Below are 24746 nucleotides of genomic sequence, written 5' to 3' on the forward strand. Positions count from 1 at the left end.
TGACAGTAAGATTACTGTTACTATAGCAATGAATGAATGAAAGTAATGTCAGCTATAATCCCGTATTTTTCAAATATGGTAGCATATATGAGGTGCTTAATTACAGGTACCAGGAACCTCATTTTCAGTTTTGAGATCCAAGTTTAAATTATTATTAATATTCTTACTTGTCATTAAAGGAGCAATAATTTTAGCAGTATTACTGCTGCTTTATTATCATTATTTCAGGCTTGGTTCTCAAAACCCTCTTTCTATAAAGGTGTTACTGGTCTTATTGTTGAATAATATTGATTAGCTGTGTACAGTAAGAATTCAGAAAATACTCGAAGTAGCTAACTTTTATATTTCTAAAATGGAATACATTACGATTATCTGCAGTATAAAAAGTTGAACTCTTACTTATTTATTTTTAGTGTATGTGTTTCTCTGTTACCATGTTATTTATGACCTTGAATATTAGACTTTTACTTTCTGAAGTTGTAGATGTGTGCGTTACAGCTACTGTTTAACTATGGATATTTTTAAAAGATGGAATCTTCTTCAAACTCTGTGAATGAGAACAAATGGCAAGATATATCAGAAGAGATTAAGAAGATTTTTAAGACTGCTGTGAAATTGCTGTATGAGAAAGGAAAAATGAAACACAGCCAAGCAAAGAGATATCTTTCCTCTGGTAAAGTTCACACTAACTGTTTCTGTATATTCATTTATTATCTTTTCTATCAACCTTTCCACAAACATGAAAATACATTTCTGTCGGCATTTCTCATATAATTGAAGAGAAAAAAAATGTTCATTGTGCTTGCTTGAGACCAAAAACCATATGAAAGCACCCAGCAATTTTTCTGTGCTTTTTCTGTTTTTTACAGAAAACAGATGCAATCATTTCAGAGCCTGCATGTTGGGGGTGGGGGATGTTCTTGAGCTGTTTATAAAGAAAAGATAACAGAGACTCTGTGTTCTCTTTTCATCCTCAGCTATTGAAGATGAACTTGATTTTGCCTTGGGTAAACAAACACCAGCTTTCCTAAAGAAGTGTGTTTGCTACATTCGGAAAATTGCCAACATTGAGCGTTTCGTTAAAATTCCAGAGATGGGAAAGTACATGGATGTGGTACATACAGCTGGGAAGTTTCTACGAGATCCCGAAGCCCATGAGAAACTGATCAAGCTCAGGGATGAATTCATTCCTACCATCGTCGCATCATCCAATCTGAGAGTGTACACGTCCGTCACTCACTGTGACATGAAACTGGGCTACTCCCAAGAAGTGGAGAACCATTACATCGAAGGACTTGGTAAACAGTTCTATGAAGACATGATTGATATAATCCAAGCAACAGTGCAGCAGAATTTTGACACCGAGACAGACTTGCTGTACGATGAAGTTCTTCAACACTCATCGCTATGTAAAACGTACTCCACTTTTTATGAATATAGATGTGAGGCATTAAACATAGTTCACAAGTACATTCTACCTAGCAAAATAGGACACATTAACCCTCTTATCATATACGGAGGACCATGCACAGGGAAGACTCTTTTATTAGCCGAAGTGGCGAAGAAGGTAAATAAATACTTTATATAATATGGTGATGTTAGGAGCATTAGTGTGTAAGGGCCAACTTAGTTTTCATTCTTCCTTTGTCAAGAGATCTGATATCAGCCCTCAATATATAAAATAAAAATAATAAAAAGTATATTCTGCATATTATTGTACACATATTGAGAAGACTTACCTTTCAATAATGTGTCTGTATCATGTGCCTAGCCAAAACAAAAATACTTTATCAAAGCTCTTAAAAACCTAATAGGAATCAATAATATTTTTGAATTAACAACATGTATTTTAGAAGGATCTCTTTCCCTCCTGTTCCACTCAGGTCCTATGAATCTGGAACCATCTAAACATCATATGCTGCTTTTAGTCTTATTCACAAATACAACATGTCTTTCCAAGTCATGCCATCTTATGTTCTCATCAGAAATTATTCCGGAATTAGTCTGATACACTTGCTACAAATACACTTGCTACAAATCTATCTGTAGTAACCTTCAAAAATACCTGTACTCATTTATCTGACATATGCTGTTTAAGTAATTGAGCTGAGTACTACAGGGAGATGTGTGAAACAGATGAGATGTGCAAGGCAGGACCAGATGCAGAAAATTTCCAAGCTGGCATCTGTAAGCCTAATTCTCCAGCTGGGAGTCACAACTTTGAGTTCCCTGCAGGGTGCTCAGAGAATTTAGCACAGTGGGCTGGGAAACAGCCGTATCAGCTAGAAGGAAATGGAGAAGGGAACAATAATGTTTAAAATCCCGTATCTTTCCCAAATGTGACTTCCTGTAGATTCACATTAATTGCGTATATGAAATTGGGATTTGCAACTCAAGATCTCATTTCAGTTCTGAGTACATAAGTTAACCTAGAGACTCTGGTTACGCTTTTCTTTTAAAATATTCTGTAATAACTTAAAGTGACGTGAAAAGACTTAGCAAGTAAGAGAACTGAGTGTGTTAGCCTGCACAGACTGAGAGGATTTAAAGCTACATTCCTCACTTGCTTAGAGTATGCTAACCAAAAAAAAAGGCAAGAGATACTTTTTACCCCTTGCGGCACTGTAAGAGCAAAAGTCACAGGTACACCAAGACAGAGCGTACTTCTGTGGTCCAGGAATTAAGGTAACCTGCTAGTTAAGGTAACCTGCTAGTAAAGGACAATCTGTACTCTGATCCCTGTCCTCCAAAACCGTCAGGGCGTGCATTTATACTCAGCTGGGAATCAATGTTAAACAAGTTTAGGTGGCAAGCTGGTCTGCCTGGCCATGGATGACATTGCTTAGTGTCTAAGGAAGTTTATTAATCAGAGAGTCTACCTTCTGACTTTCAGAAGTGATTTTGCAAAGAGTACCCTGGGATTTATGGACTACATTCTACTCCTGTCCCCTTAGACCTAAGCCTTTTTGTGGATCTAGGTCTTAGTGTTTTGGGATATTACCTGTGCTAAACAAAGATGACACATGATATGTATTTCATTCAGTGCACATAAATCAAACCAGCCTTCAAATCTGCCAGGAAAGCATTTCCATTCAACCAGTAACATTTTAAAATGTTTATTTATATATAGGCAATCACTATTTATAAACTCTGTTACTGTGCTTCATTTAGATATTAACTAACTAAATTATGCTCTATATTCCAGTCTTATTCCTGGTTGCAAGAAGAGATGGGACCAGATTCTGACCCTGTGGTAGTTATAAGATTTTTGGGATCCACCGAAACAAGTACAGATCTGAAGAATATACTTCAAAGCATTTGTGAACAATTAGCAGTCAACTATCGTTGCCTCGTACAAAGTTACCCAAAAAAGATTCATGACCTTCGGGACTTGTTCATCAATCTCTTGAATGAGTCTTCATTCCACAGGCCGCTGGTGATAATATTCGATGCCCTAGAACAGCTAACAGATAGTGATGATGGTAGGAAGCTCTGGTGGCTTCCCATTCACCTTCCCCGTTCAGTACGGATAATTTTGTCAACACTGCCAAATAAGTATGGGATCCTGCAAAAACTGAGGTGCCTTATTCATGAAGAAGACAACTACATTGAATTGACTGCAAGGGACAGAAAGATGTGTAGCCAAGTACTGAAACATCAGCTGCTGAGAGTTAAAAGGAAAGTAACATCAGGGCAACAAATCTATGTCAATGAAGCATTCTCCAAGTGCACACTGCCTATGTTTGTGAACTTAACCTTCAGAGAGGTCAGGAATTGGAGATCTCACAAAGATGTGGATGAGTCCTCCCTCTGTGTCACTGTCCATGAAAGCATAGAGCAGTTGTTTTGGTCACTGGAAAACAAATGTGGTTCAAGACTACTGTCAAGAGCACTTGGCTACATCACTATGTCCAAATCTGGCCTGAGTGAAATGGAACTGGAAGATATTTTAGCCCTTGACAACAGTGTTATGTATGAACTGAGTGAGAGTGTCAGAGAAAGCAACCCACTGAGAATTCCATATATATACATTGCAAGGCTTAAGGAGGGCTTACAGGGGTACTTGATAGAGCGACAGGTGAAAAATGTAACGCTGCTTCTTTGGGCAAATAGGCACTTGCACCTAATTGCCCAGAAGTTGTACCTGCACAATGAAGAAGATCTACATGAAATGCACACAGTCATGGCAGAGTATTTCCTTGGTGTTTGGTCAGGTGGACGAAGAAAACCTTTTTACAGCAATGACCAATATCTGAATGGTTGTCCTGACCATGACAGTAGAGGCCTGAACGAGGATGAAAAGCACTGCATGGATCAGACTGCTTTTGACAGGCAGGCACCTGATCAGCCATGGGTCTTTCAGTGTAATCCATTAGAGCCTGATATCTTTTTTATCAATCACAGAAAAATGACAGAGCTTATTCATCACTTGACAAGATGTGGAAAAACAGATGATCTTCTGTACGGAGTCATTATGAACTTCAGCTGGCTGTACACCATGATTAGAATAGGGCAGTTTGATAAAGCGCTTTCTGACATAGAACTGGCTTACACCTACTCACAAGAAAAGGAGCTGAAATTTCTGGCCAGTACCCTCCGCAGTATAAAGTTCAAAGTAGTAAAATACCCAGGTTCGCTCTCCGCTGAATTGCAGCAGAGGCTTCTCCCAGTAGTAAGTTCATTGCCCAAACTCAGACATCTCCTCTTAGAATGTGACAAGGACGGACCCAAGTACTGCTCTATCGTCCCTTTGCATTCCTCCATGGATGTGACTTACAGCCCCGAGCGCCTGCCGCTGTCATCCAGCTGCATGCACGTCACTGAGATTTTGCCTACTTTTAATCCCAGCACAATTATTGCTGCTTTAGAAAATGGCTCCATCAGCACTTGGGATGTAGAGACCCGCCAGTTACTAAGGCAGATTACAACAGCTCCATCTGTTATCCTAGGGATGAAGCTTACTAGTGATGAAAAGTATCTTGTAGTAGCTACCACAAAAAACACTCTTTTGATATACGATAACATAAATTCCTGTCTTCTGTCTGAAGTGGAAATTAAGGGGTCAAAGCATTGTGGAATTGGGGGGGGCTCCAGTTTTATAAATGGATTTACATTATCAGTCAACCATGCGCTTGCTTGGCTGGAGGCCAGCAAAGACGTTACTGTAATAGATCTGCTTTACGGTTGGCCTCTCTATCACTTCCACTGCTGGTACGAAGTTACCTGCGTGCAGTGTTCTCCAGACGGAGTTTATGCATTCTGCGGACAGTATTTGAACACCGCGACTATTTTTCACTTGGGCAGCGGAGAGAAGCTGGCCACCGTGACCTCTGAATTTTCTGGTGGATTTGTGAAATTCCTTCTCATTCTGGACACAGCCCAAGAAATGGTGATGGTGGACAACGAGGGTAGCCTCTCTGTTTGGAATACGGAGGAAATCGCGAATCCCCAGCTTACGGATGACTTTGACTGCAGGAGAGAAGACAGTGAAGTTGTCAGCATAGAGCTTTCTGAAGACCAAAGTGCAATTTTAATTTGTAAGGCTCTCAGCATTGAACTTCTTGACACTCGTGTGTGGAAGGTGGCTGAAAAGTTTAGAGCTAAACACAATGAGCGCTTTATATCTGCCGTGTTGTCCAAAAATGGCAACTGTATAATTGCTTCAATGGAAAATACCTCAGCCATTTTTGTTTGGAGAAGAGATACGGGACAGTGTATGGCAAGCTTACAGGAAATCTCAGGAACTATAGTCAGGCTAATTAAATCCAATCATCATAACATGCTGCTATCCTTATCCACCAGTGGTGTCCTTTCTATTTGGGATATAGACATCATAACTGCTATGTCCAATATTGACAAATCCGGCAAGCCTATCCAAAGACTGGTGTTGCCAGCCAGAGGTGAATTAATATACACACTGGATGGATCAGATTCTGTCCATAAGTGGAACTTCAGCACTGGATTTATTGAAGCCGTGTTCAAGCATGAAGGTATTGTTGAAAACTGTGTGCTGACCTCTTCTGGAGAGATAATGGTTACATCAGATGATAAATGCAGCCAGTACGTATGGCACACTGTTAGCGGCGAAAATATTTTTCGCATTAATGGACAAAAAATCTCAGAGCTAATGATTACCCATAATGATCAATTTGTAGTCTCTCTGTGCGAGCAAAACGCATCCAGAGTTTGGCGACTGGCTACAGGACATAGGGTTTGCAATATTTTAGTTGCCTTACAGAATGCATTTATAACAACTGCAAATACATTCGTAGTCGGAATGGCAAAGAATAAAGTGTTGGCAGTGAGTCTCTGGACAGGCAGTATAACCAAGAAGTTTTGCTGTGATGATGGTGCAAGCATTGTGGATATTAAGCTGATACCAGACTGCCCAGATATTATAGTATTTATAACATCTACTGAAACTGTGAATATCTGGAGCCTAACAGAGGAAGTCATCTGCAGACGCGTACAATTGCCTACCAATTTCTTAAAAAATCTGGAAGACTTTGAAATATCCCCAAATGGGAAACTAGGAATTATAACCCGTGGTGATGAGAACATCAATGTGCTTGATTTATACAGTGGAAAACTTCGTGTGGTTCATGCTCCAGGTGTCATCTGGCGGCAGAGGCTGTCTCGGGATGGCCGCTATCTTGTGTACATCTGTTTTCGCAGTGAAGAAGATGATGACAATGGTGCAGTCTCTAGTTTAATAGTAATGAGGCTAGCGGATGGTAAAAACATCGGTGCCTGTTCTCTTTATAAAACTCCCACTTTTCTTGCACTCTCACAGAGACATTTAAATATTATTATTGGATTTGATGACGGAAGTATAGGTACTTACACTGTAGTGGATCGAGTTGACGCTGCACTGAAGATCAAAATTGCTACTTCAAACAGCCGTCAGATTTTCAACAACACAACCCAAGTGATTAGGCCAAAATGTCACAATTATAGTTTCAAAGTGACTGCAGACTGCATTTGGAGGGAATCAACGGAAGTATTTGCAAGGGATAGCCCTATTACAGTTACAGAACCTGAGGTGAGTGAAGCAACACCAACCAAAAAACACAACTATTGCTATGAGAAAGTGTGCTCAGCCATAGATTGCAGAGGACACAGCTTTGCTGCTGACAACTGAGTAACCGTCTGGACTAGCTTATCTGAATAATAGTATACATGCATAGATTTGTCTTCTGAATTCACATAAAAATCAGTGCATTTCTTGAAAGACAGACAGAAACAGCAGAGGGCAGACCAGCTGTTTTTTCCTCAACAAATATTCTTACATCTATGTAAACAAAAAAAGCAAACATAAAGCAAATGGGCTGCAGGGTTTTTTTAAATTTCGGAATACAAGGTTCAGTCCAGGATTTCACCAGGGCCTTGATTAAAAATTTCTAGCAATACTATCAAAATTGTTATGCTATTACAGAAGTTAGGTGATCTTATCTGGGACTGACAAACTGTTTTAACTAGGACTAAAGCTCCATATGATCAGTGAGAAGAGTCAGACCACTGTTTTATATACCAAGTCGCCTAGATGGGTCTATAGCTAACAGCCAACTTTATACCCACTCGCAAAAATGTGTTTTTCTGCTTGATGGTGCAATGACAAGATGTCACCTGCCAACCTGGAACACTTGATACATTCCATCATCATTTAAAAAATACCTACTTTTTTTTTTAATTGGGATTAATCTTTGGGTTGAAAGGAGTAGGTGCCAGTCAGCTGCAAACATGTCAACATGTGAGCTGATAACTATTTGTTCACCTCAATGAATGGACTGAAAGATTTTTTTTTAACTGCATGCAGGGATTTCAGGTTTCTGTATTGTGATAAAAATTATAAAAACCTAGGTCATAAAAGGAATATAGGGTTTGGGGGTTTATTTTTGGTTTGGGGAATTTTTTTGTCTTCACAGTGTGTATTAGTACAGGTCATAATGAAAACTTTTTCAAAGAGAAAGGGCATTACAGATGAACAGTTAAACATTAATTTCTTTATGTTAAAAGGTTGCTATCCATTTTGTTGTAAGAAAGTCTAAAGTATCTCCTATGTCCCCAAAGTAATCGTAATAGAAAGTTTTCAGCCATGTCATGTATTAATCTTGATAACATTTGCCTTACTATCCTTTCCGTTCTTTCCCATGATAAATACAGATCAGATGACCAAACACTCTGGGACTGCTTGTATATGTGCAGAAATACTCCACTAAATGTAAAGGCTGTCCAAAGGTTCTTTACTGGTCCAATTTGTAATGGGTTTTTCTTACTTCCACATACTTACAAGCTTCACTTTCTGCTTTAGAACTGTTCTGAGCCTTTTGTACAGTTTTACCAGTTTCAAGGCAGAAATTGTGAAATAATGACAAATGCTTGAAAAAAATTACATTTTGCCCAAGTAAAAAACAATACTGGACAACATCTGAAAGGATAAGAAGATTTCTCCCTCCTTACATATCTTAAAGTCGGCACACCTGTGGAAATATTTTCAAATTATTTAAACAAAACAATTTTATTTTTAGAATCGGAACTCCATGCCACAAATTTCCAAGAAATGAATGCTAAGCTAGAACTTAATGTAGTGTGTGAATGTTCAATGTACAAGCCAATATAGTATATTAAGTGACTTGAATGATTTTTCCTAACTTGTTTGCAACTAATAGATCATATTGAATGTTTTTATGTAAACTTTGTATTGTTGGGAAAACCTACCCAATCAGAGATTTATATTTTCATAAATGTCAAATTTAGTTAAATTTTGTTACAGAGTTGTTAAATTAGAAATCTATTGCAGTCTTCAAACAATATACAGTCTTGTGTATGCATTGTTTGTACTAATAAACTAAGGAAACAGACTTGTGTGTGTCCCTTAATTTTTGGAAAATTTCACTCTGGCAGAGGGACACGAGGCATTTGCAGCTCCCATTAGCCTTTATTTAAATCATTTTTAAGGGCTATTTTCATAAGGAAAAATTCCAGTATTTTTCCCACTTCAGTTAACTAAATCAGGCATTCAAGAACCAATTAAATTAACCCAAAAAAATCCATGCTTAGATGCTGCTTATGACTAGATTGCATACTGCCAGTGTGCAAGTCAACAGACACAAAGGCTTGTGTAACCTACCCAGTAGAAAGCTCAGAAAAGAGGGGAGCACCTGAAATCCCACTCCCCTTCAGACCTTTGGAGCTACGGGAAGGGGCTGCACCTCCCAGGATCCTGTCCTGAAGGTAAGCAACTTCCACCTTCTTTCAAATACTGGGCATGACTCACGCATTTCAGCCTTGAACTCCTTGTGCATAACCTGCATAATGTTGGAAAGTTAGTTCCCTCATTATCTTGGAAGAGTAAAAATACATCTCCTATCTGCCAGGAGAGTGGCTAACTTTGGGTAGTAAAGCAGTGTAACATAGAAACAAAGCAAAACACAGAAACCGAGAAATGTTCTTCCTCTTTGGGAAGCACTACCAGAACGCAGCTGGTCCCAGCTCAGCTGAGTGGCTTATCGATAGAGTACCCAGACTTGCTCCTCTTGTTTTCTGGCTCAGTGAACTTTGTGGACTTCTGCACAGTGGCACGGCTTCTTGGGGCAGGAGATAGTTGCCAGCAAAATAGAGGATCGGCCTAAAAGTGAGAGCAGTCTTCCCTTTATCTCAGGTCAAAGAGGGAATTGATTTTAGGCCTTGCCTAGTTGGTCAAAGCAATAGGCTGACACATGAAAGCAGTGATGCTGTATATAAAAAGGCGTGGGTGTTCTTGTCCTGCTTTGAACCTTAGTCTTCTGTGTTCTAACCAAGGACAGCAAGAGTGGGGCAGCACTACTATTTTTCTTAATTGTAAAACAATGAGAAAGACAAACATGAACGTGACTCCTAATCCACTTAAGCCCTTCAGCCAAGTATTGGGTTCCTGATCTCATTGAAGGATGCTGTTTAAGTCCTGTCCCTCCTCATAGTTTATCTATTAAGACATAGATAAACTATCTCAGTCAGCTTTCCAGCTTTCTGAATCTATTTCTCAGGGGTCAGACTCCTCACACTGAGCCTAAGCAGCAGGCACAGGTTTCTGAATGGCATTAGGCTGCCCAGTGTCCAAATAACTTGCTACGGCAAGAGTGAGCACTCCACAGCCCCTCACAAATCTGTCCCCAAGTATGTCTATGCAGTGGTACAGGGACAACATAGTTTCTCTAATAATGAGCCATCCAAATGCCAAGTGCTGTTCTATCCCTACATAGGAATAGAGCAATTTACTTTCTTTCAAGGAGCACTATTTGTGTATCTAGAACAAAGATTTCATTTATTCTTTATCTAAAGTGTATCAATAAACAGGCTCAGATGGGCTCCGTATTTTCTGACACAGAAGATTCTAGGAATAGGCTGTAGCTGCAAGAAAGCTTTAGAGGGGAATTAGCCGGAAATTCTTTGGCAGACAAAGGTAAGCCGGAGGTCAGCTAGAAAAAATATTTTTATCAGTCATTTCCTTTGCACCACAGCTGGGGAATGCACAGCCCATGACTTCATTGCATACGGCCTGTGGCCATTCGAGTTTTTTCACATTATTATCAGAGAGCATCAAAATGTGAGTTAACATGTAGCCTGGAAAAGGCATTCAGAAGGCATTCAGGTTTCAGTGGTTCGCCAGCCCTGATTTCTCCATGCTGCATACTCAAGCCCTCTACATAAACCTGTGGAAACAGAAGTTTTAGCCATCTAGCAAAGGGAATTTAAAGCAAAAATCCATCGCTAAAATGGCGTTCATATGCAGGGCGGACTATTTCAGCCCCAGATCAGCTTAAAATCCTGAGATTTTGCCCTTTGTCAAAAACTTACGTGTGTTTATACGATACATCATAAAATGGGTCCTTTCGGTCATTTCCATTAGGCTGTTAGCAACAATCTGCATTGTTTTATTTTGTTGATTAAGTATTAAACATAATCCTGTTTTAACATAAATATTAAGACTGCGAAAGGACAGCATTCTGAAATCTATTTTTATTTCTTCTAATTATAAAACCAAAGACACCTTACTTTTTCACACATTATTTTTTATGTAACCAAAAATGGATTATGTAATCATCCAAATGCAGACTAGGGCCTTTGGATAGTTTTGGTTATCAAGGATTTGTTATTAAGAATCATTATCAAGCATTTATGCCACAAATACGACCTACTTCAAAGTTCTTGTACGGTGTCAAGGATGTTACTCAATATCTCTTCCTGGAACACCACGTCACTGCAGGGAGAGTAATGAGCTACGTTTTTTTCCCATGGTTTACCTTTCTAGCCTGGTCACTGAACTCCATTTTGGAGGCAGTCTCCTGACTTGTATGACGTGAAGTGATGCTCTCAGTGTGGGTCTAAATCATAGTCTCAATTCTCAATTTCAACAGGGAGGTCAAAGGCTGAAGGAATAGTCATCACGGTCCTTCCCAGGGCGGGATGAGGCATTTTATCATGTGCTTCTCCAGAAGGGGCAGTTTGCACCACCATCCTTCTGTGAAAAAGGGACTTTCACTATCAAGGACCAGCTACGCAGTGCTAAATTCACTTGAAAACACAGGCCAATAACCGGAAGAGTGTGAGGGAACATTCTCCCAAGATGTCCAGTCCAGCAGAACGTGCTCTTAAAATCAGAAGTGGTTCCCAAAGGGACCGTTAAAATCTGCCCCTAGCAAGCTCTTCTGCCTCCCTCCGCTGCTCCATCATCCCAGGCCCACGCTGCTCCTGCTTGCCAGGGTGGGTGATGCTCCCATCCCAGCTCAGCAAAGCCCCTGACGTGTTCCCAGCCATGGTACACTCTCCACCTGCAGCGCCTGGCCTTCTGGCAGCACACCGGTCCCCTCTCCAGCCTCAGCAGGGAATATACAAAAGCAGATTTAAGGCACGTTCACGTGTTCCCACTGTCACAACTTTCACCACACAATACTGCCACACCAGCATGGGTCTTACTTTTACATAGCATATAAGAGAGATAAATAAAATCATCTCCCCACTTTCATGCCACAGCTCTGATTCCACATGCATTTCGGTGCATGCGAGAAAGCTTCTAGACTAAAATGGATCTATTCAGCATGTTTAAAGTGAAATACACACACTTACAAGGTGAGAGATGAAGCAAAAATCCAGACATGCTGTAGCACAGATGATAACAGAACATCCCAAAAGCAACAGGATAGTTTGCTGCCGTTTGTCTCCATTATTCCATTGCCTCTTAGTAAATTGCCTGGCACTTGTCACTGGAAGATCATTTTGATGACAGTATCTGAAGTTACAAAGTTAACCTTTTGGGCTGTAATTTTTCAAGGCTCAGCAGGCAATTGAGCAAAGCTCAATTTTTCTGTCTCAGCAGGAACGTTCTCCAGAAAACCTCAGCCAAAACAGTCAGCTAAGGTACCAGAATGAGATTAGAGGAAAAAGAGAATTTCTGCAGGCTGAATGTCTCAACTACTTTTCCTTTGAAAAAAAATGTTGTCACACCCCTGTTCTTGAACAAGGACTATGGATTGGTAAGACAAGTGATCATTTCATGCAGGACACGTCTGTGAAAACATCACCAAACTATCAGCCTGAAAAGATCGCAGCAGTTTGCACACATTCATAGAAAACGTTAGGTTTCAGGAACAGTACTATGGGAGCACAGCACGCTTGGGACTGCAGGGGCTGCGGCAGACCTTCTCTGCTACTGCAGAAACACTGGGTGTGGGTTCAAGAAACCACAAGAATGAATAGTCTCTGGAATGCCAAAAATACGGTAGCCCTGAAAGAGGTCTGAGGAGGAGGCCGAGCACCAGGAGAAAGGGGGAGGCAGCCTCCCCGAGGTCGCTTCCAGTGGCCTCCTGGCCTACAGCACAGCTTTTTGGCTGGGATATTTCTCAGCCTATAAGCCCAGCTCATTAGCCCAACCGCCGTGAAGGTAATGGCAAAATACCACCCCACCAGATGCGGAGCTGGCCCACGGGGGCTGGCTGCGGCGTGGCAGGGCTGTAAGCCGGGGACGCAGCGCAGGCTGGGCACGGGCCTGCGCACAGCAGCAGGCTGCAGAGGTAGCCCCTAGCTGTTTGCATCTCCCGCCTTCCTCACCTCCTCTAACAACGTGGGGATATGTTAGCCTGACAATTCTTTACTTACTGATCAAAGAGCCTTTGGGGGAGTTTAGCGAAGGTTTTGTGATAGGACGTTTGCTGGCCCTCAAAGTCCATTTTCAGCTAACGCTAAAAGCTTGCAGGAATAAGAAAAAAGAACAATGTGCCAAAGAGCTGTTGCAGAGCTTTGCAGCTCGGTAGCTCACAGACTGCAAATGGCATTTGCCCTTTACGTTATGACACAGCTCTCTGCTTAAAATAAGCACACCCAACGCAGCTCTTAGTAAGTCGTTTGCTGGCCTCCGTCCGCTGTTTCGGCCGGGGTGCGCGGCTCCGCAGCGGGAGGCCGGGGCTGGGCGGCGCGGCGGGGCCTGCGCTGCCGGCGCGGGAGGCGCCGCTCCCCGCGGGCGGCGGGGATGGGCTCCGCAGCCGCGGCCTCCGCTCCCCGCCGCGCACGGCAGCAAGCCCAGCCCGCTGCCGAAGCGGGGTTTTAGGAGGATACTTCGCATGAGAAAGGCAAGCGGGACTCCGGCACGCCCCTCACACGGGGAAGGCAAGGACGCAACCCCCGCCAGGCAGGGAGGCAACCCTAAATGCACATGAGTTAGGGTGAGAGCAGCTCACCTACTCGTACAGCCGCCGAACCTCATATAACTGCTTGCATGAGGCTTAACACCACAAACAAACAAACAAACAAAGGATTTAGCAGATCATTTCCAAAGCACTATGGAGTGGGCTCTGTTAGCGCTGCTGCGAACCCCCCGGCTGTGACACATGCAGTTAGATGATGCAATGTTAGTGCCAGTTCTTTCCAGGAGGTTGGTTGGTTGGTTGGTTGGTTGTTTTTACAGTTTCCAGGTACAGCAATATACGTTAAAGAGTACAGCTGGGAAACACCTGACCCAGCTGCCTGCAGAGACTGCCTAAGTTAAAGCTCTCCTCCTGCACAGGGAAGGCTCTCCTAACTGGATTGTGGCAGCAGAACTTCTTTCATATCACTTTTGGAAACACCACGCCCAAACCAAAATGATGCCAGGAAAGTCAGCAACTTTCACAGGTAAATGTGATGCGATGCCTGCAAATATACCTGAGAGCAGAGTCCCTCCCTAGAGCATCACCCAAAACAGCGGGGATTAAATGTCATTGCTAGGCAAAACTACCTGGTGTAACAGAGAAACTTTCTGCCAAATCCTTTCAGTGCCGTTTGTGACATGGGGGCATTTAATTTTAAGAATATGCAAATGACATCATTCATACACTGACGGGCTCAGACTTTGTTGTGGTCGTTGTAAGCGACTGTCCCGGAGGAAAAGGAATTATTTGGCATGTGTTCTTCCTCGTCTCCTTTTTCTAACCCTGACCAGAACACAGTGAGCTCTATCAGGTTTTTATCCAGCTTGCAGGTAAAGGGTTACAGCTTCTAGGAAGTATTAAATGCAAACTTTAAAGGATTTTATTTTCATCTGCAGTCACATGATGCCTTAATACCCAATGACACTAACTACAGTGTCTCATTAAGAGGTCATGCAAACTCCCAAGCTAAACACGGCATTCTTATATATTTAACATTCAAATGCAGAAGCCAAGCTAAGCCATGGAAGATTGTAATCAGAAAAAAGCTACACTTCCTGATCCGCACAAAAGCTACAGGTAGGAAAAGCTCTTCTTCCTTTAAACTTGTAACGTTGTGCTTTCAAGAGAAACTGTTTACAGGGCATATTTTGCACTCTCTTTCTTTTTTGGCTTTCAAAATAGTCTAATAGTTTTATCCTGAAAATACCTGCTCTCACTTGTTCCACCTGTTGTAAAGTCAGTATTGTTTTTATACTCAGAAACACAGTTGGCTCAACAGAAATCCAAACAAAACAATCTTTTTAAACCAAATCTACTTAAAAAGTAATATTTTCAAATATTTCTTAGTTATTGAAGCATTTGTGTTAGAGTATGTGGGGCGAAGGGGGAGTTAATGTGTCTTTGATGTCTGAAATGAAGGGATTTAGAACTCTTCTGACTTTACTTACACTATGAATTGCACATTGTTTCAGTCACTTCAGTCAAAGAGTATTTTAATGGATGTGGCTTCCTCGCTGAACTTACACGATTTCTGATTTCCCTTCCTAGAATTTGGCGCATTCAAAAAAAAAAAACTTACAAAAGCAAATGAAAGGCAGATGGGGAGGGTATTTCAGTGCTCCATAAAAGGAGAAAATTTTACAAAATAGGGAGTAGGAGGAAAGTCAGTTAAAACCCAGTTAATCGAGAATTTAAATGACGTTAAAGCGTATGCATTTTCACATGGAAAGATAAAGTTTCACTGACAATTGCTGGCAATATTGCAGTTCATTTCTTTTACTTGTGCTGAAGGATTTTTCCAGGGTACAGTATTAGCATTTTTATCAGTAAGATCTTTTTCTCATCACAACTTTTCTTTAAACTGTAATTGTTTTCAGACAGTGTTCTAAATACTCGGCATTTTAATCCCTTTATAGGAATTTAGTTAGAGACTACATTCTATAAAGCTACGGAATCTATATTTACTAAAAGATCTCTAGTGCATCATAAGATTTCCACCCCCTGGGGATTCCCACTGCACAAAAGCAGCAAGCGGTGTTTATTGTTTTACTCCTGCAATGGCTGGGTGGTGATTGCAAGCAATGAATTTTTTCCTCACTTTATTCTATAAAACCCATCTATTTTTCTTCTTCCCACATAACGCTAGGGGATACTAAAAGAAGTGGAGAATAATAATACCTACAGCACCTTGCTTCAGATAAGCTCTCAATTTTCTTTGCAAAAAAAAGTGCTTTATCATTACCAGTACTTAAAATAAATCTGAGAAAATTTGATCCCAAACAAGTTTACCAGTAGTGCTTCAAAAAATTAATATTGTCCTTCACTTTCAGGGTGACCATCTCGAAACATCATAGGTCTAATATTGGGGAGGACCAAGACCTTAGTATGGGCTAGTATGTTCAGCCTCAGACATCAAAAGATTTTTTAATCAAACTAATTGTACCGCTAACCTCCCAGCAGAGTCGCTCACAACTGCGCTGCTGGGAATGTAACAAAAGCCACTACACTTTAAAAGAACTGTTCCAAATTTACTATAACTAACCTCTGAACTTAAATTATTTACAAAAATCTATTTAGAAACTCTTGTAGATAAGGGGCTTATTTGCTAAGCTAAATTTAAATCTTAGGGGAGTGAGGGGAACGCACCAGCTCCCAAATAAACTGCCATCCTATAACACAAGCTTTCCCTCAGGAGGAACGGTGCACCTGGCACGCCAGGAACAGCCTGCCACGGCCACACTCTTTGTACAAATTGGGTGTGTCATGGTAAACCAGCACTTAGTAGCTCAGTAGTTAGATCTGTTGAATGTTAATTACGCAAAGTATCTTTGTAGGGTGGAAGGTAGGACAAACACTGAAGTTACTCTGTGACCAGAAAGACAGACTGGCTGTTGAACAAGAGGGAGCAGTAACTCCTTTCCTAAAGAAAGGAATACAAATGAGGCAGTTCAGATGTTCTTTATACCCACAGTTTTCCACTCATTACAGGAATTTGCACTGCTTTAATTATTACTTTTTTTCTGATGAAATAATCCAACCTATTCGCTTGCTTTGTCACATCAATATGGAGTCAAATGTAGTGTTGTTTCATGGGGAGGACACACAAATCAAATACTTCCTGCTCATAAACAAGGAAAGAAAGAGGTTCTTGGAAATTGAGATTATTGGAAACCCAAGAAAGATTTTTTCACTCAGATCTTGCAGGAAATCAAGCAAACATAAAAATCAAAACACTACCAGAAGTTTGGAATAGTTTTCTCTTTACCCCAAAATCAGAGCTAAGCCAAGCATTGATCAAAAGCCAATCCAGATCTTCCAAAAGGCTTGCAAATCTCAGGAAACTTGTACCAGATTTAAGGCTAATACTGAAAATCATCAACCTGATTATTTTTGCGCAGCTCTAGGTTGGTGGGAAGACAGAGCAAAACCTGCAAGTGAAGGGAACTGTGGCTTCCTTGGAAAGCCCGGTTGAAAGTGATCACTAAGCAGGGTAAACATTTGTGAGTGCTGAGGCCCTTCTCTAACCACACAGTTGTTTGTATCTGATCTCAAGGAAACAAACTTCAGTGTTTGCACTCAGGCTTTACTGCATGAAAGCCAAGGAAAGCCTTTCTTCACGTCTTTCAGGAAGGGATGGTCTTTTACTATGTTTGCACAGTATCTAGCTAAACATGGCCTCAGCATTGTTTACATCTTCCACTGATATCATTTTACAAAAGACTTGGGGTGGGGGGGACTCACCACACGCAACCCACTGAAACGTGATGAAATGTAGTGACGTAATAAATACTTGTTTGGAACTTACATTTCCTCCTTCAGACCCTGTTTATCTGAGAATTATTTATGGTCACCTGTCAGCAGAGCATGCCCGTGGTTTCCACACAACAAAGTTGTCCTGGGGAGGGCACAGCTAATGCAGAGCAGGAGGCCAAATCCCCACTCCTTAACCAGGAGTGCCTCGTTTAGCACCCAATTTTGCTGGAGAAGTAACATCAAAACTTCACGTCCAAGCAATGATGCATGGAAATCGTTGATTTTTGCTGAGCTACAGAAGAAGAGTGCTGGCAAGCAGGATGTATTGCTAAAGAGAATAGGTATAAAACACGATGTAGTTTTACTTATTGGAAGTTTGATATCAAAATGGACAAAATAAATGAGTTTTTGTAGAAAGGTCAAAAGGGATTATTGGAAAGGGGGAAAAAAAGGCAGCAATTTTCCTATGAGCTCTCCTCTGAGTCACTTTCACTTAGACATATGGAGGAACTTTAAAATTTTATTAAGAGCCGAGTACATTGTTTGGAAACTAAACATTTAATCACTTGCAGCAGGAAGCAGTGAAAAAAACACCCAAGTTTTCTTTTTTGTGTGATGTTTTTCTATCTGCAGTTTTTATACAAGTTTATTTAACTTCCATTTTTTCACTTTAACCACAGATGTTTGCTGCAAAGCCACAGATGCTTTCTGGTTAGAAAAATATTTCTGGTTGAATGTTCTATTATTAATTCACATAAGTTACTTTTCCATTTGGGATAGCAAGGAGTAAGCCATCTCCTTGGGGCTTACTTTTTTTGGTGTTACCAACTGGGCCTGGCTCAACGTTGCATCATTTGCCAGCTATTTAACGTAGTTGTGTATTTCTATTAAAGAACAGTTCATTGTCTGATTTTATGCTAACCAGGTCCAATGCCTTGCTATAGCAGGCAATCTGCTTTTCTGAAAGAGCTGAGTAACAAGGACAAGAATATCCCACGTCAAGAACAACACACACCCAATGACTGAAAACATTTTCAACCTGAAGTCCACTCTGGGAACTTTTCATACTGGCTCCAGTGGGAATAGTATCAAATCCCACTGATTTAACAGAGCCCAGGAGAAAAAAGGAATAGCCCAATGTAAGCTTTGCCAGTGCTACCCAGCACACTGCTGCCAGCAGAAACAACAGCACAGCAGCAGCACAGGTTTGCCTGTGCAAAAATGTGAAATCACTTCTGCCCAGCCTCCCGTGCTCAGGCCAGGTGCATCTGCACGTTAAGGAACTTTGCCCAGGCAGGTTGGCATTAATGTCCTCTTACGACACACTCCGATGCAGAGTCTCTGAAGGCAGCTTTAAGGCAGGGGAGACAGAGTGTCCCAAAGGAGTCGTATGGAGCCGCATTCCCACAGTCCTGAGGACTTCTCGGGCTGTGGGCCTGTCCCTCCTCCGACCACCTGTACTCCTCATTGTATTTATTGCAACGACTGTATTTATTGACTGAGCTGTATTCATTACACTCACTTCCCCTTTCATCTTACAGCCACTTTGCAACACTGTTTTATCAACGGTAGATTTGGGAGTGTCCAGCTTTATCTACCTTATAAGCACCTGAGCTTTGTGCAACAGTCTAGAATACCGAAAGCACCGCCTGTGCCCTGACACAGCTGCCCAAGAATTTCCTCCTCTCCCTTCTGGGCTGCGTGCTCCCTCCTACAGCCCAGCAGTGCGGCAGGGGCCCTCCCCACGGCCCACCATGCCAGGGCACAACCAGCTCCGGCCCGCAGCCTGGAGCCAGCCTCCGGGCTCCCTTGGCTGCTGCTCCTCGTGCCCGGCTAGCAAAGCCACGCTGCTCCACGTTACAGGCAGCTTCTTTCCCTCCAAAAAGTGTTATCAGCTCTTACTCCTTTTATGGCGTGCAAGCTTGATAGTGATCGCATCTGCATGATGTCAATGCTACTAATTTCCATGGAGCTATTCTTCTCATCTACTTCTGATCCACTTACAGTAAAGGAAGTGTAAGTCTCAGACAAATTCAGGCTTTTGAAGCAAGCTGGCAGTCTTGTTCACTTACAGCTCAGGGGAAAACAGTTACTGTCAGCTGTCAGGAACCTGAATAAAGCTTTGTTAAGGGCCCCTCTGTCTCTATTTTTGGTTTGGGTGTGGCATGGAAAAAACAATATTTACCATCTCAGTAGCTGTGCCCTTTGTGTGTTTGTTTTCATATTCCCTTTCCCCATGTGAATTTAGCAGACGTTGCTCGGCTTGATATCAGCCCTGCATTTCTGTTGTCAGAGTACGTGTAAGTCTCCACTGAACTTTAGTAATGAGTAGGCAATGTCTGTGCAGCAAAGATACAGATTCAACTGCCAGGCACCGTTTCAGAGGCAAACATGGATAAAGACCAAAAATACCACAAGATTTCATTTGCAATGTAAATTAAAAAAAAGCTACGGTCATCAGCCCTAAACTGAAGGCCTCCAGGGGCCTGAGAAGCTACAGCCATGTGCAGTGTCCAATTTCTGTCCTTAACATCTCTTTTTAATTTAAAATCACTTGGGAATATTTTCCATTGCTTTGGATGAATGCACACAGATTGCTAAAAGGCTAGTCCGTATTTACCAATATACATTAAAAACTAATGCTCAGTGCAATTATTCAAGCGCAATTATCCAATTAATTACCTTCTATAAAAACATTTCCATTCACTTTATGTTTATATAGGGTACATACATACGGATTTACTAATGCACAGATGATCCAAAAACCCCACAGACAGTTTAAGAAAACAGAGCAAAGCCAAGGACAAAGAGCTGGATGCTAGGGGAAGGCCAGCTTGCTGCTTTCATGGCCAACACGAGCACCAAGTATTCATCAAACTACAGCCTTAGCTTTGTTTCATTTCTCTGCCATCCTTCCACGATAAAGCTTTACAGTGGCACCACTGAAATCAATGTGGCTGGACTTTCCTCCTGGAGAGAGTGAGAGAGCACCTATTTAGCTCAGAGCACATATTGTTGCCCACATTTTGCATGTGGGGGAAGGCCAGGTTTGAGAAGCAAGGTGCTAAATCAGCCCTGTGGCTCTGTGCAGGAGGCAGAATTTGAATCCAAGTCTCCCAAATGCTCCAAGAGCCAGACCTGCCTCTAGGGACTAACACCCTTTAAAAATCCAACCCGGTGTCAATAACTTTCTTGTCATAGGGCAATATGTCAGACTGGCTAATAAATAAAGTTCTAACACACAGGCAGCAGGTATTTGCTTTACAACAGAGCTACTCAAGATACACCATTTATAGCTATGGCATAAACTCTTTGGAACAAGCAGTTCTGCTGGAAATGTCAGCCTGTTGTTAGCATACAGCACCATGAGGTACTCCACTGCCGAAACACAGTCCCACAAGTCAGACTTAATTGTGCAATTTTAATTGATAATTTTGGTCAATACAGCCCATTCTTTTGCACAGGATTAAAAGAAAAAGAAAGAAGGCAAAAAAAAAGGATTACTAAACTGGCTCAATGCCAGACAACAGGTATTCTATAGCTTTCAGATATTGTTCTACTGAGAGACTGAAAAAGGTTGCAAATAAAATCAAGATAAGCAATTCAATAATACAGCAGAAATGCACCTGTATTTCACTGCTATCTCACTATTACCATATCTTAGCCACATTTAGACCTTTTTAATGCAGTGGTCAATACTTTGGATCTGCCTAGTGCTGAGAAACAATTATTGTAATTATAAAATAAAAACCCTTTGCTCTTGTTCACAAAATCATTGTGTTTAATCATTCCCTTAGCCACCCATCATCACGCAATGTCTGTGAAGGAAATTAGTTTAAAATAACCAAATGGAAAAGTTCACATGCACTCTAAACAGCTCCAGATTAAATTATCTCTATGCTTTACACATTAATCTAAGTGCTGTATTTAAAAGAAAAGAAAAACCCTCTGAGTCAAAAAACTCATGTAAGAGAAAAAGTCACATCACATAAAAGGGTCTTTATTAAGGTATTGTATCAGAGTCTTTTCTTGAATATTTTTGAGTGTGACTTTTAGTGTTTTCTGTATTTTTCTGTTTTAAAAGGTTTGTTATCCATTTTCATAATACTTTGTAACTATGGCCCAAATAATCCTCTGCTTTTCTACTCTCTGCTGACCATTCTTTATGTGAAATGTTCAGGAACAATGAGGTAAAAAATGCATCCTAGTATGTTTCCCACACTTGTTATGTAGAAGCAGTACCATGTAGGGGGAGCATCTTGAGCAACGAAACTGGGGGAAAAAATCCCCCCAGAAAAAGGGTGAAGGAAAAAGACATGCATGAGGTGTATTAATATCTTTCAGGCTATGTCTGATCCGAGAACTGATACAGCCATAACCTGATAGAGAGACTGATTTATATGGCTTACACTGTTTTAGAAGGATTCCTATTTTTAGTGTACATATTTGATCCTTCTCAAACATCCCCATAGCTGACTGGGTGTAAGCAGTTCTACTTACAGGCTACAAGATCATCTCAGAAATAACTGCTTGAGCCAGGCACACCACAGCCTTACCATTCACTGAAATACCAGTTTATAAACATTTGGTGCTCCTCCATGCTAGGCATTCATCCCAACTGTGGACAACCAATATCTGACATAACTAACAATGTTACCATTTTGCTCACAAAATAAATCAACTCTGCTCCCACAACATGTCAAATTCTTCTGCTGGGGAAAGGATTCAGGCCTCCCAACACAAGCTATATTACTTATCTGGATTTCATGTTGTGATCCCACTAAAAAGCAACAAGGATAAGAAATTATTATAGTGAAAGTGATAAAATTGATTTTACCACTGTTTCGATACAGGACAACTGGGTAAGGAAAGTTTGATTTTGAGGTTGGTTGGTTTGTTTGTTAAGATGGACAAAGTCAGTTTTTTCTTTCAAACCCTCTGACTCATCTCCACCAAGTACATTGTTGTCCAGGCTTTACATTTACTTCTTCCACATCATTCTTCTCTATACGCCTTAGCCCAAACACTGCACCCTATACACAGCCTTCTGATTCTCAGACCTGCTAGCTGCCATGACTTTTGGCAGCAGGCTGAGTTGTTAATTCATGGTGTTCACTTTCAGTCTTCCCAGGAAAGCATACGTTTTGGCTGAACAATGAATTTATAGCGTGTGCTTTGTGGGTCATACCTACTCCTCTGTGTAGGATTCACTCTGGGCTAGCAGTAACAAACCAAGGATGTAACTCTTGCAAACTGAAGCTATTTATAAACAGGTTTCAGTATCTTTTCTTTCTGTTTACATTCCAATTTGAAGATCCAGTTATAACTTGAAATCTTCCCAAAAGATCTTCCAGTCTGCCAGCCACACAAAATACAATTTTTTTCCTGTATCAACCTAAATTTCCTTTGACACAATGAAACAAACATCAACTCTTTTCCCTGTGGGTTCTGTTTGCCCTTCAAGGAGCTAAAGTTTAATGTTTTCCCCTTAAACCTGTTGAGTTGTCTTAACCTGTTAAGGTGCCAAACATGTTAAATTGCCTTTGTCACACCATTTTGAAGTCTGTAAACTATTGATTCTTCTAACCTTATGAAATTGTTTTCCATTCTCTGTATTATTCCAGCTTGATGCAAAAAGACAAATCTGCAAAAAATTGCTTCATGAGGCCGGTATCTGAGATGAGCCCCAGAAGCATGGCTTATTGCAAACCTGTGGTTTGCACTGCTGTAACAGCTGCATTAAATGAATACTTGTTAGGATAAAGTAAACCTGACTGAATTTCTCTAAAGTACATTTAGGGCAGATAATCCAGTAGTGGTATGCTCTCCATGCTACAGGGCTTTTATTGTTCAGTGTCATGCTATGAAAGAGCCTAGATTTGTATGTTCTACTCTTGACATGAAATAAAGTTAATCATAGACTGAGATTTCTTTGTTCAGGAAAACAGATTTTTTTCTGCCCTGCTCAATTTTACTTTATCTCACATTCCTACAGCCTGCAGTATTCTTCTGTCCGCAGAGCTCACTATGCAGTGCAGTGCTAATGCAGTTGAACAGCTCACCTAGATACTGGTACAAATTCCCTTAACCCAAGGACTGAGTCCATCAAGAGCCACCTGTTTTCTAGGTTCGGCCTTCTGTGCAAATCTCTATTGTTGCCCTGCAGGATTTGAACTTTATGCAAGTTGTTTTTGTTTTCCTCATCTCCATGGCATCCCTGGTAAGGAGCATAATATCCAAAGATATCATAAAAAAGCCCTTTGTGCTCCAGGAGATATACAGCGTTTCTTGAATAAGGTTGCTGGAAACTTTGCAAAAGAAACTATGTGAGTAAATATACTACCGCCCAGGAAAAGCCATGCTCCCTCTCCCAAGCAAATGGAAAGGTTAACTCCATCAAGCCCTGCAAATTCAGGAGTCCTTCATCCTCAAAACTTCCTCATCACACAGCTCTCACAGCTCGTTTGACAGAAGGAAAATTAAGCTTAAGTTGGCAAAGACGCCATTCATTTATGCCAAGAAAATCCCACACAATTTGGAATTAATCAATAGCACAGAAATCCCCTCCCACCTACCACATGGAGCCCAGTCTCCAAAAATCTGCAGAGTCCCTCTCTAGGGTGGTATTTGAAACAAGCCTGTTTGCAGAACTAGTTTCACCCTCCTCCCATGCCACCTTCCCGCACAGAGAGATCTTTCCTACTTTCCTCCCATGGAAAAAATAACACACCTATGTTGAAAATGAAGAGTAGATCATCATAAACCCAGGAAAAGCCTGATATGAGAAAATCTTCTCCCCACTGAGCCAATACACTTTTTTCCCACTAAGAAACACTCTATTTCTAGTCCAGCAAAAAGCAACGCAAACAAGACTTAGCACTTGTGTCAATGAGCCCTTTTGAAAGGCCTGGTAACAAAGGTGTGCCTGAAAGAGAGCCTGGGCTTCACCTTTCTTCTTTCTCCAGGCACTTCTTTTGCTTTCCAGGAGGTCTGAAGATCTCTTTATGGAAGCAAAGATTGCAATTGATTGCCACAAAGCTTTCCATGAATGGCCTTTTTGAAGTACTCAGGTGAGATGCCTGGAAGACTCTGAGCTGTTTGTTATTCACAGTGTGCAGTTACCTAGCTCCCATTATACTTCAGGGCTTTTGACCATTCCCTTCCTGCAGGATTTCCCCATATAAAGAGGCTGTAGGTGCTTTGCCTCTGAGTTACCTTCAGTGTTTTGCAGCATTTCCTTGTTTGGGTTACAGCTGCATCTACAGGCACCAGAAGCAATAAAGGCCTCATTGCTCTGGCTGTCACAGAGACACCTAGTAAGACATACCCTAT

General features: G+C 41.2%; 2 protein-coding genes across 6 annotated transcripts in view; both read left to right on the top strand.

The window, feature by feature from the left end:
• The window catches only part of NWD2 (NACHT and WD repeat domain containing 2), a 57845-nt gene extending 49002 nt beyond the window's left edge, over window positions 1-8843 (top strand). For 3 of the 4 annotated variants that reach the window (XM_075499901.1, XM_075499904.1, XM_075499903.1), the window contains 3 exons: window positions 529-673; window positions 978-1567; window positions 3206-8843. In XM_075499901.1, the coding sequence (XP_075356016.1) occupies window positions 529-673; window positions 978-1567; window positions 3206-7141 (4671 nt within the window). In that variant the 3' untranslated portion in view covers window positions 7142-8843. The remainder of the gene's footprint in view (window positions 1-528; window positions 674-977; window positions 1568-3205) is intronic. The other variant, XM_075499902.1, reaches the window with a different exon arrangement.
• Window positions 8844-13411: 4568 nt separating this feature from the next.
• PGCKA1 (PDCD10 and GCKIII kinases associated 1) overlaps window positions 13412-24746 on the top strand; it is a 45241-nt gene continuing 33906 nt past the window's right edge. Inside the window, exons 1-3 of one of the 2 annotated variants that reach the window (XM_075499905.1) lie at window positions 13412-13882; window positions 14039-14145; window positions 14668-14738. The gene's annotated coding sequence lies outside the window, so the exon portion shown is untranslated. The remainder of the gene's footprint in view (window positions 13883-14038; window positions 14146-14667; window positions 14739-24746) is intronic. The other variant, XM_075499906.1, reaches the window with a different exon arrangement.

This window comes from Mycteria americana, chromosome 4 (assembly GCF_035582795.1).
Source record: "Mycteria americana isolate JAX WOST 10 ecotype Jacksonville Zoo and Gardens chromosome 4, USCA_MyAme_1.0, whole genome shotgun sequence".
Classification (NCBI taxonomy): domain Eukaryota; kingdom Metazoa; phylum Chordata; class Aves; order Ciconiiformes; family Ciconiidae; genus Mycteria; species Mycteria americana.